Genomic DNA, 12,499 nt, shown 5'->3' on the forward strand with positions numbered 1-12,499 from the left:
CATTCAGCTGGCGGGTCCCAGGTTTAGGTGAACGAAGGAATCAGACTCATCCAGAGATAGGCATCAGGAAGCATCAGCTTTATTCATCCCCTATTCACCACATGTGTGTGGCCTACTCATAACCTTTCAAGCACTAGCTATTCTTAGCCCTGCATCTTAACTCCTTTCAGCCATCTTCCTTTGACCTCCATGCTGGTCAAAGACCAAAAGAGGCAAAAACCCAAAAGCCAGAGAGCCCAGCAGGGAAGACCCCCTAATCCCCTGGCTCAAAGGCTTATCTACCTTTTCCAAGACCCCTCCCAGGAATGGGCGGGGTCTTGCAGGTAAGGTCACACATAATATCTGGTTCCCAAGACCCCTCCCAGAAATGGGTGGGTCTCAGGTAGCTACACCTAAATCCAGGGTGGAGTTACAAAAAGCAAAATGAGTCTACCATGATGTTGAAAATTTCTCAAATCTATTAAAGAAATAGAGCCAAGTTTGATTGTTTATGAACAATGAATGAAGATTATGCATTTCATTTTAACTGAAGAATTGCATGCCATATCTGTTAATGAATTACCAATCAGTAATATGCTGTTTCAGATAAGAAATTGGGAAGATAACAATAGGAAGTCAGAAAAGGTTCAAATAAGACTATAGTATTTTTGGGAATTTTGTACCATGTGTTTGTATTATCTAGCTCTAGGAAAATAATAGTAAAAATGTCTCTCAATCATTATGTAGTTTTTATCTCCACCCAATTTAAAATGAGCAGTTTAAGAAGTTTTTTCTTAAATAAATAATAATAATTAATCATAAAAATCATTTAAATTATTTAAATAAATTCAGATAATTTGAATTATATCACCAAGAATTCTTCAGTTTCTGGTGCAGGAATAAAGGCACTTTGGATATTTATAACAAGACATTTTTTCCTAGATTATTGGTTACATATATGTTACATATATACTGCAAAATCTGAGAAGTCCAACCCAGTCCAGAGAGACAGTGTAGATTTTAACAGCAGCAGGAAATTATTGTTACATGGGGACTCCAGGAACAGAGAGCTTGTAGTCTCATGGAAATTGAGATTTAGAAATTAGAATGATGTTTAAATTTAGCTTCTTAAACAGAAGCCAGAAATGGAGGCAAATCCAAAGGCAGGAAAACAGAGTGAAAGTATTTTACTATTTCTCCTAAAAGTATTATCTATTTCTCCTCTGACGTCTTTATATCTCTGTGACTTTTTGTTTGTTTCTTGTGCCACATCTGCCAGTGTTTAAGTTACTTCTGCCTCTACACTCAGGAATTTCTCCTACAAGCATGTAATGGATCACATGGGATGCCAGGGTTGGAACCCTGGTCAGTTGCATACATGGCAAATGCCCTCCCCACATACTCTCTTTCTTGCCCCTTCTCTATGACTTTTATCATTTAATATGAGCTGGAAACCTACGATACCAGTGGTCTTAGAGATTTTAAGTGCCAGCTTTCTTACAGCAGGTAAATGATTAGAAAAACACAAGAAAGGACCTGAGAGTAAATCATTTCAGGGCTAAGAGAGCGAATAATCAAAAATGTGTTAAATGTATAGTCAGAATATGGAAATAAAATAGAGGAAAGAATGAAAACTGTTTCCTACCAAAGATGAGATATTAAAAATAAATAAATAAATAGGGGCTGGAGCAGTGGAGCAAAAGGTAGGACATTTGCCTTGCACGCTTTAACCTAAGATGGACTATGATTTGATCCCCCCGGTGTCCCATATGGTCCCCCCAAGCCAGGAATGATTTCTGAGCTCATTGCCAGGAGTAATTCCTGAGAGTCACTGGCTGTGTCCGAAAAAGCAAAAACTAACTAACTAACTAACTAACTAACTAACTAACTAACTAAATAAATAAATAAATAAATAAATAAATAAATAAATAAATATGTTTGCAGTCTTGTTGCATTGCCTTATAAACCTTGTAAGTTTGAATATTTTAGTGGGTGTCAGGCCTCATTCATGAAATTTCCCCATAACCCCAACTCTTACAATGCCAGTGTACTATAATACAAGTAATGAATCAACTTTGCTTGAATAAAAAAAGGTTGAATCCCAGGCAGAACGATAAAAATTATTTCAGTGAATAAAAGCAAGAAAACCTGGTATATTCTTCTTCTTTGTCCTCTAGGCATAAAGTGCTTTCATTTTAAACCAGGCTTTTCAGTAACTGTGTTATTTAAGACTTTTGTCTTCCTGTCTTGCAACAATTTCCAAAAGACACTTAGTCATTTCTGTCTCACAGATTATAGGTTTGAATTGATGAATATAAACAAGTGTTTTATTTAAGCTCAATAGGGAACCCTCAAAATTAAGTTTATCCTTTACTTAAATGGAGCTTGTTTGTGTTAATAATTGTGATCTACACTGCAGAAAGATCTGACTGTAAAGGGCATTTAATATGCTAAAAGATTAGCAATGCTTTTAGTCTACTAAAGATATTTTGTTTTTTTAATTGTATTTTACTTTATAAAAATAATTGTGATTTATAAAGTCCTTTATAGTTGGGTTTCAAACATACAATGAATCATGGCTATTACCACCACCAGAGTCTATCTTTCTTCACCAGTGTTCCAAGAGTATATGCTAACCCTTTGTCCCCCAGCCTGCAATAGTTAAGTACTATTTTCTAATGAATCACAATGGGAATGAAAACATTTTCATTTCATATACTTTTCTGTTATCCTCATCATGAATCTTAACTAAATATAAAGATACCAGTTTCTGTTCTGTTTTATGTTGAGGCCTCACCTGGCAGTGCTCAGAGCTTATTCTGGCTCTGTGCTTATGAAATACTCCTGGTGGGGCTCAAGAGTTCTTGTAGTACTGAGGACTGAACCACATGCAAGATAAAAACACTACCCAAATGAACTATCTTTTAAGTCTGAGAGCTACCATTTGCTATTTTTTAGATTTTAGTAATTCAATAAAAGAAATTATTCTACTGTTTTGATATTATTTTATTTTGTTTTATGTAGGCTGCAGATCAAATCAAGAAGTTATACAATCTCTTCCTGAAAATTGATGCTACTCAGGTGGAAGTGAACCCCTTTGGTGAAACTCCAGAAGGACAAGGTAAACAAAAAAATACAGAACAGAAATTCATAATTATACCAATCATAAATTAAATTATACAAAAATCTAAAGCCAAATTTTGGCATGAATTTCTTTAAGCAATTGCTGCCATATTTTCAAATGCTCCAGTGGTAGTAGAAAATTGTACCACTTGAGTTTGTAGCCAAGACACCATGCATTAGTGAAAGCTTTTTATTGATCCTTTTAGAAATAGCTGGCTTTATAGACACAGTATTTTCAGAAGAGATGAAATCCAAGCTACAAAAATGTGTGGGTACACCACTAGTCTCACAGCTGACAACTATAGGGAATCCTCAGAAGGTGCCAGGCCAATTCTCAGTCCTCCCAAAGCCCTGGCAACTCATATCGCACAGTTGCTACCAAGCCAATGGTGGTGGCACTAGTTCAGTACTTCAATACTAATCTTTGCAGAGAATTTTACCAACAAAAATTCCCTGTACATTTGATGACTGAAACCCAACTATGAACATTTTTATAACCAAAATGCTTAAATGAATTATTTAAAATAAATAAATTCCCAAGTATTTTGCCAGTTTGGGAACTGAAAACTGAAAACTGGGGTCTTACAAGAATAAATATAGACAACCTTTCCCCACCCATCCTTACTTCTTGGAGCCCCTAAAATCCCACTCACATCTCAAAGGTCCTTATAATTTCATAAGGCCCATCTCCACAGATCCTAGGATTTCTTGAGTGTGACTTACAAATTCCTCATACTGTCATCCTAGTAGAAACACATCAAATTAGATGTGAAAGTAGCATAGAAGGCATCTAAACTCAACAAAGACAATATGAATGTTTAACTAGCAACAATAGCTTAGTTAACCTCAGACGGATTTAATAATCCCATTGTGAAATACTAGTTTTCACAAATTTTTTGTTGCTCAATTTTTTCCCAGTAATTTTATTACTACTTAGGTTGTAACAAGAAACATACAGTAAATTATTTTCTGCCTCCCAAAGGGTAGATATAGGGGTGAGAAACAGGGAATAAAGGTATAGGAGATATTACACTAGCTTTAGGATTGGTATTGGAACCCTGAAGTCCATAAACAACTATATTGTGAACAACTTTTTACACCTAGGTGTTAATAAAATGGTTTAAAAAATACTCATTTACCATCCTCTAATTTTTAGTCCTATTATTACTGTTTTGAGGATACTTTTGGATTGGGATAGGAATCACACCATACTTGATAGTTTTTATGTACCTGCTTCTATGGAATATTAATCTTGGGAAGCATTTGTATTTGCCTATATCACTTCTAGATTAGGCTATTATTATTGTCAAGACTCTTTTTCCCTCTATCACACTCTTTCGCCTAGTTAGCTCTTCTCTTGCAGGTGGGACAGAAAGGCATTTTCTGGGGAAATATTTTCCTGTCCAAAAAGTACTTATAGAATAAAAAAATTTTTTTCTATTTCAACATCTTTTATCAATGCACTGTATCCTGCATTGAATAGGAATATTTGTGCTTCTTTGGAGTTGGGTGTGGCTATTTATTTAGTCAGCATGATTGCAATTAAATTGTTAATCCCATAAAACTTTTCAGTTTTGGCTCATTTGACTTCCAAAATCTTACATGCTCCCAAGCATTATTGTACGTAGTTAGTAGGTAGAAATTTGATACATATAATATACACAAAATTTTTAGGTCCCAGTGAATTTGCAAGCTTATTTTCTCCTGAAAATATCTCAGAGACATTTCAGTGGACCATTAAGAATGAGAAGATATGATATTCTTGGTACCCAGAAAGATGTAGCTTCAAATTCTGAATCTTTCATTTTCTAGTAATAGAACTTGACTAACTGGTAAGCTTTTTATCAAAAATTTAGTGAAATATGATTACCATATAAATATTTTTTCAAAATAAGAAATAAGATTTGAGAAAGAAAGAGAGAAAGAGATGAAGAGAATAAATGGCTGGTGTCAGGTAGAAAATGTACTTGTGCCTGATCCTGGAATATTTTTTAATGCCAGGAATTAATGCTTGTCTTTATGTTGAAAGAGAGTAAGGGGTTAAAATGCATGACTTGTAGCCACTGATCTGAATTTAATTTTCAGACATCCCAAATACTTAGATAGATAAATGATAGATAGATATAGATGATAGATAGATAGGTAGATAGATAGATAGATAGATGATAGATAGATAGATAGATGATAGATAGATAGATAGATAGATAGATAGATAGATAGATAGATAGATAGATAGATAGATAGATAGATAGATAGATAGATATGATGATAGGTAGATGCCAGTGGTTTAGAAAACATCCAACTTTCTAGGTAGGCAGGTTTGTCGGTAGGTAGATAGATAAATAGATAGATAGACAGACAGACAGACAGACAGACAGATACCAGTGGTAAAGAATGGATCCAAATTTCAAAAAGCCATTGAAAATACTAACTTGCATAAATATATAAGTGACCACCAGGTTAGAATCTGTGGTAGGTCATTTGTAAGCAAATTATCTTCATAAATATGTATAAATTCTTGTACATATTTGAATTAATATTCAACTCTAAAGCCTTTGGTTAGTCTCTTTGGTTAGAGAGTAAAAGGATGGAGAAGATAGTTGTTTCATAAACCATATTTAAAGTAATATGATATTTTATTCTATTTCTGGAGGTCTTTCCCAGGCAACTTCCACAGAACCTCACGGCCACTACAAAAGATACTTGTACCTAATAGCTTAATGATGGTGCATACGGATGCAGTGTTGGTCATTGCTTATGCTGCCTGAGACCAACAGGTTTATTTATCTGAACATGTCTGATCACTTTCAGGGTTATATCTGGGGAATCATGCAATGTTGAGGGTTGAGCCAAAGTCCTAGACAAACACAACATGTATCCTTGACTCTTTAGATATGTAACTTGATGTCTTTTATATCATTTTTATTATTTATAAAATTCCTCCAAAATTAACAGTTGTCACCCCCACTTTATAGAGGACTGAAAAAAAGAATGGGTTCTCAGAAGAGAAGCAAGTTATCAGAGCTGAGATTTGTTCTTCGAGCATCATCTATGAATCAATGTCATGTTGTTTCTGATGTGCCAGGCTGAATTATCATCGCCACCTGATTTCTTTTCTACTTTGTTTCTCTTAGACTATTTGCCTTCATAAGAGTATCGAGAATTGGTCTCCTATATTAAAATATCACTCAATATTCTTGTAGTGGGTGACTGATAATGAAATCCATGAAATGAAGAAGGCTCAATATAAATTCATAAAGGTCATATATTGCTTTTCTACTAGTCTGGCAAGGAACCTTGTTATTTTATATCAAAATATTGTAAATTCTGCAATAGTTTTGGATACAGCTCGATATTCTTTTCATTCTATCTTTTGAATAGTTACATCTATCACAGATGTGGTCTGGCTGCAGCTATCGTGATTTGAGAAAACTCTGGATGATGTATATAAAGCCTCGTGGAATATGAAATTTTTTTCTTAGTCATTAAATGAAAAAAAAGATACTTGATCTTTTGGAAAGGAATCATCATAAAACAGATTTCATGTACAGTTCATTAAAAACACATTTTATATCATATTTTAGGAGAAAATTATTTTTGGCTATTAATTTGTTCATTGTACCGTAAATATTCAGCTATTAAATTATAGTCACAATTAAAAGTGTGTGTTGGTTTATAACTCTAATGAGCAGTAGTCAAATTAAGCCCAATTAGGGATTGGTAATTAATGGCCAAATGTACAGATGTACAGATTGATCTTCATCATTGCCACAGTGCCCTAAAGCAACCTTTTATTAAAGCCCTGTAAAAACAGTCATTTATTTTAACCATGCTGATAATCTGAGCATTTATATCATGGATATTTTAGTTATTTCTATTTCTATTAATCATAGAAAAACATGTACTCTTTCATGATATAACTTTAATAATTTCTCTTCTGATTTCAGATTTAAGTATCTTTAAATACTAAACATATGCATTTTATTCATCACAGAGAGAATTTCTTCAGGTTTTCATTGCTTGATTAGGAACTTTATGTATAAAACCCTTGTGATTTGTCATCTGTTTGCCTAATAGATAATACCTGGTTGAATGAATAACAAAGGCCTTTATAACTTCTATTCTGTTTGATCACCCATGGGGAATTTTCTCCCATGGAGAAAAATTGCAGTCCAAGAACCATTCTTTCCAAATGTGGTTAACAATTTGATTCAGAATGTAATTTTCTACTGATGAATGCAATTTAGTATTAACCAGCATACAAATAATGATAGTGATACAAATCTACATCAGTCTGTTTTTTGTTTAAAAGTCTTGAGGGGTTTAGTAATACTAATTTTACTTTTAGAAATTTAGTACTTTTAATATTTTCATTTTCCTTAATAATGTTAGCATTTTAACATTTCCTTAGAGGAAACTAATGAATGAAGGCATGAAAGCTATCAGTAATTGTCTAATTCTTCCACCCTTGTTGTATTCATTTCCTTGTTGATCAGGCTCTCAGGAGTTGACTGACAGAAAAGCCAAAGATACCCAGTTCACATCTTGGCTTCAACCATCAGAACAATACTCTCAAGTAATTTAAGTGACGCTGCTTGGGTCCTATAGCCATATCTAGCCAATTCTAGAGAACATGAGTCATGTTCTCTAGGAGAGAGAGAGAGAGAGAGAGAGAGAGAGAGAGAGAGAGAGAGAGAGAGAGAGAGAGAGAGAGAGAGAGAGAGAAATAGGGTGAGAAAAAGGATACGAAGATAAAATATTACCTTTTATTGAAGTGCAGATACACTTTTAAAAAAAGATTATTTTTCTTATGCGATTATATCGGTGATGTTCAGAGGTTACTCCTGGATATGCACTCTGGAATAACTTCTGGCAGTGCTCAGGTAACCTTTTGGGGTTCAGGGATTGAAACCAAGCTTGCAGTGTACAAGACAAGTGCCCTACCTACTGTGGTTCCTAGATACTTTTAAAGAGTAAAGAGCAAACCTTTGCTAGTCTGGAGAAGCTGTAGCTCTTTTTTCTTCCCTCATGTTTATCTAATTAATTATTATTATTAATTATTAAAATAATTATTTATTTCAATTATTAATTATTAAATTAGTTATTGATTATTAAAATACAAATTTAGGGCCCAGAGAGATAGCACAGTGGCGTTTGCTTTGCAAGCAGCCGATCCAGGACCAAAGGTGGTTGGTTCAAATCCCGGTGTCCCATATGGTCCTCCATGCCTGCCAGGAGCTATTTCTGAGCAGACAGCCAGGAGTAACCCCTGAGCTCTGCCAGGTGTGGCCCAAAACCCAAAACCCAAAACCCAAAAAAAAAAAATACGAATTTAAAAAAATAGACCAAGGGAATTATTGGTCACTGCATGTTCAATTGCAGTGCTCAAACTCATTAATTTGTGATTAGTTTGTATTATTATTTACCTTACTTTCATTCATTTTCTGTAAATCATCTTGAAATTGCCTTCCCACTTTCAGACCAATTTGCCTACACACTGAATCTTCTCTTTTTATTTTCTTTATCTTTAAGTCATTCAATGTTTCCTTGGGCCAGAGAGAAAGTTCAGTGGTTAAGGCACTAATTTTGTGTCAGAAATCGATCTGTGTCGGAATCTATCCTGAGCACAAAACCAGGAATTATCCCTGAACAATACTGGATGTAGCTTCCACCCCAATCCTCAAGGGCACAAAAGACAAGAGATTAATGAGTTTGCTTTTTACCTGGCTGACCTTGGTTCAATCCCCAGCAAGCCCTCAGCACAACCAGATGTGGTTTCACACAACCTTTGTCAACCCTACAAATAAAAATAAAGACCAGCACCTCACCCCATTAAATAATTTTTTCATATTTTTCAGTGGTGAGAGTGAATGTTATATTCTCTGAGGGAGCTTTGTCACTGTTTTGAAAATTAGTTTTATTGTGCTTTATGACCCAATAGTTTACATCTGACTCTATGGTTCAATACAGGTATGCATTTCAAGATAGTTACTTACTGTAAGTTTTCTTAACATATCTCTATCATAACTTGGAGTAAAGGAAGCTATATACTAGTAAGTAAAGGCCAGAGATACTGACACACACTCAAAAATGCACAACAATGTTCCCCATCCCAGCCAAAAAAAAACTTATTTAACATTAGTCCAAACGTTAAAAATTCATGTTCAAGGAGCCAGAAATATGGCTGAAGACTCATTTAAATGCACAGCACTGGGGTTCTAATCTCTGACTCCGCACAGTTGTTCTTTTCTCAGAACTGCTGAGCATGATCCCCGTGGCCCTTCAGCATTGCTAGCAGCATAGCATGAAGATGAAGAGCACTCCTACATAAGCCTCTTGTAATAGTGACCAAAAACAAATACAAATAATTATTGGGGGTAGTTATTTGTTTGTTTGTTTGTTTGTGCACTACACCCAGTGGTGCTTAGGGCTTACTTCTGGCTCTGATATCAGCAAACATTTTTTGTTTATTTTTTCTTTTGTTTTTCTTTTTGTGGGTTTTTGTTTTGTTTTGTTTTGTTTTGTTTTCAATGAACATTTTTGGTGGACTTGGGAAACCATATGAGGTACTGGGACTGAAATTTATTTCTCTGCCTTGTGAAAGGCAAATTCACTACCCACTGTACTATTTCTCCCTAATAAAAAAATTAGGGGGCACACCCGGTTATGCTCAGTAGTTACTCCCTGGAATGAGGGAAGTAGAAAGCCTGTCTAGAATACAGGCGGGGGTGGTGTGGGGATGAGAGAGATTTGGGACATTGGGGATGGGAATATTGCACTGGTGAAGGGGTGTTCTTTACATGACTGAAACCCAACTATAATCATATTTGTAATCAAGGTGTTTAAATAAAGATATTTTTTTAAAAATCGCTCCTGGGTCAAAGAATCATATGGGACTCCGGGAATCAAACCCAGGTCCCTTCTGTGTTAGCTGCATGTAAGGTAAATGCCCTATCGCTGTTATATCTCTTTGGCCCCTAAAAATAGTATTTTTGAAGTCTTTTCAGAGCTTCTCCTTTTGTTGAATCCCAAGTCCACTCACTGAGTAATGAAGAAAAGGGACCACTTTTGCAATATGACCAAGATTCCCAGTAACAAAGGACCTGTAGATGATCCAGAATTAACAGGAACATCGAATTCCTTTCCTTGGATTAATTTCCCAAAATAACCATCCTGTTGCTTTGTGCTAGCAAGTGCCCATGTTGTTAGTGGGTGTTTCTCTGTTTCTCTCTTTATACACAAGACTCTATTTTCAAGCACCTTTTTAGTTCTATGCCTTTCCCACAAGCCCCCGCTCCCACCCCCTATCTATATTTTTCTTTTTACAGCAATTAAAGTTCTCAAAAGTATGTGTTTCCTGGAACATCAATATTTCATGAAAAGTGGGATTAATTTGAAAGCATCAGCATTTTAAGGCCATCTTGGCAAGGCACTTTTCAATAGCACATTATGCTTATTTATCACAAATCAAATGTAGTATGTTGCTTGAAGATAGATTATTTTTTCCAACTAATTATGACAACCTTATTTCCTGCTGTTATTCTGGTTCTCTTATGTGTGTGTCTCCCCTTCTCAAATGTATTTTTATTTTGTTTTGTTCTGTAGCAAATTCTTTTTGTTAAATCTCTGGGGTCAGAGGTTTCTAACTGGCAGTCACACTCTTTATGGAGGTGGTTGAATTAGCAGCTCACAGAATCACACATCACTCAACAAGACAACAAAAATGCCTTATGAATATAAGTGCCACAGCTTTCTTTGGTATTTGTTTGGAGGGAAAATTCATTTGTATAATCTATCAAGCATGTAACAATGTGTTTTTGATGGTGAAAATTGTTTTATAAATATTAATAGGTATGTTTTTTCACCTTCATTGTGTACAGGATGGCCTTTGTTTAAGATGAATTTTCTATAGTGTTGAGATTTCACAAATGTGACATTTAAAGTTTTAGTGTCTGAATAACCTCAACAACTCAAAAATATATACATTTTTACCATATTTCATGTTTTATCAAGTGAAAAAGATAAGATTTGAGCAAGCAAGTTTACTTTATTTTTCTGTTGACAGAGACATCATTACATTTTTAACACACTTCTAAAAGTGTAACCAGAAGAAGCCTTACAGGGAAAAATCAGCATACAAATCTCACTCAATATTCGGGGACATATTTATTCCTTTGTAAAACCTACAAATCTTTGTTTGTTAATTTCTTTTTTTTTGTTTGTTTTCATGTGAAGAGGATGCAATTTTCTATCTTTTAACAGAACAAATAGGTTTATATCATGTATTAAAATGGGATATAAATGGTATGTAAAATGTGTTTTTCTAAGGATTGCTAGCATTTTACTGAAAAGGCCTGCTTAGCAAATATTTGGGTGTTTATGGGCGACAGTATATCTTTATTACAACTACTCATCTCTGCTGTTGTTTTGGGACAGCAGCTATGGAAATATGAAAATAAATGGGCACCTGTGTTCCAGCACAACTCTCATTGCAGAAATAGTGATATCAGAGATATTTTATTATTATATTTTATTGATCTGAAAGATGGTTTATATGCAGAAGGCATAGGTTTGACCCTGGCAATCTTGGACTGATAAGCACAGCCAAAACAGACCCCAAACACTGACCTCTGAGTAGACCCTAAGCACTGTTGAGTAAGGCCCAAAAGCAAAAACAAAAACAAAGAAACAAGCAGTTGTGCTGAAGACCATGTTTTATTACCACCAGCTTAGATCCTTATTCTGGCTTTTGTTATTGTTTTTTTAATTTTTAATTGAAATTATTGTTATGTATAAAGCCCTCCATAGTTTAGTTACAGACATACAATGAATCAGGGCCAATTGACCAACACTGTGGACCTCCCTCCACCATTGTTCCCAAGATACAACCCATCTCTCCTTTTCCCCCAGCCTGCCAGTACAGTATAACAAGTCCATTGTAAGTTTAGACTGTTTGGATCTCTTGATTTTATTGTTGTTGCGTTTGACTTAGGTTTTTACTTCTATCCTTTTTTAACACCACCTGTGCATGTGAGGCTAATATTTTAGATATGTGTCATGCTTACTGGAAAAGATGCTATCTCATTGTTTTCTTGATTTGGATTTCGCTAATGAAAAGTGATAATGAGAATTTTTTCATGTGCTTGTTGGCCATCTATTGGTCTTCCTCAAAGAAGTGTCTGTTCATTTTCACTCCCCTTTTTATAAGGGTTTTTAGGTTTTGCAGAGTAAAACTTTGTGAGTACTTAGTAAATCCTAGATATCATACCTTTCAAATATCAAATATCAGATATGTTGAATGCAAAGATTTTCTCCCACTCGGTTATCTGTCTTCTGATTTTAGCCCAGTTGACATATTCCCATTTATTCAGATTTGATTCTATTGTCCTTGCCAGTG

At 34.9% G+C, this 12,499-nt stretch overlaps 1 protein-coding gene across 1 annotated transcript in view; it reads left to right on the top strand.

Annotated features, from left to right (window-relative positions):
• SUCLG2 (succinate-CoA ligase GDP-forming subunit beta) overlaps nucleotides 1-12,499 on the top strand; it is a 318,225-nt gene that overhangs the window by 182,092 nt on the left and 123,634 nt on the right. The window contains exon 8 of the mRNA XM_049777671.1: nucleotides 3,004-3,100. Coding sequence (XP_049633628.1) covers nucleotides 3,004-3,100 — 97 coding nt within the window. The remainder of the gene's footprint in view (nucleotides 1-3,003; nucleotides 3,101-12,499) is intronic.

Source organism: Suncus etruscus, chromosome 7 (assembly GCF_024139225.1).
Source record: "Suncus etruscus isolate mSunEtr1 chromosome 7, mSunEtr1.pri.cur, whole genome shotgun sequence".
Taxonomy (NCBI): domain Eukaryota; kingdom Metazoa; phylum Chordata; class Mammalia; order Eulipotyphla; family Soricidae; genus Suncus; species Suncus etruscus.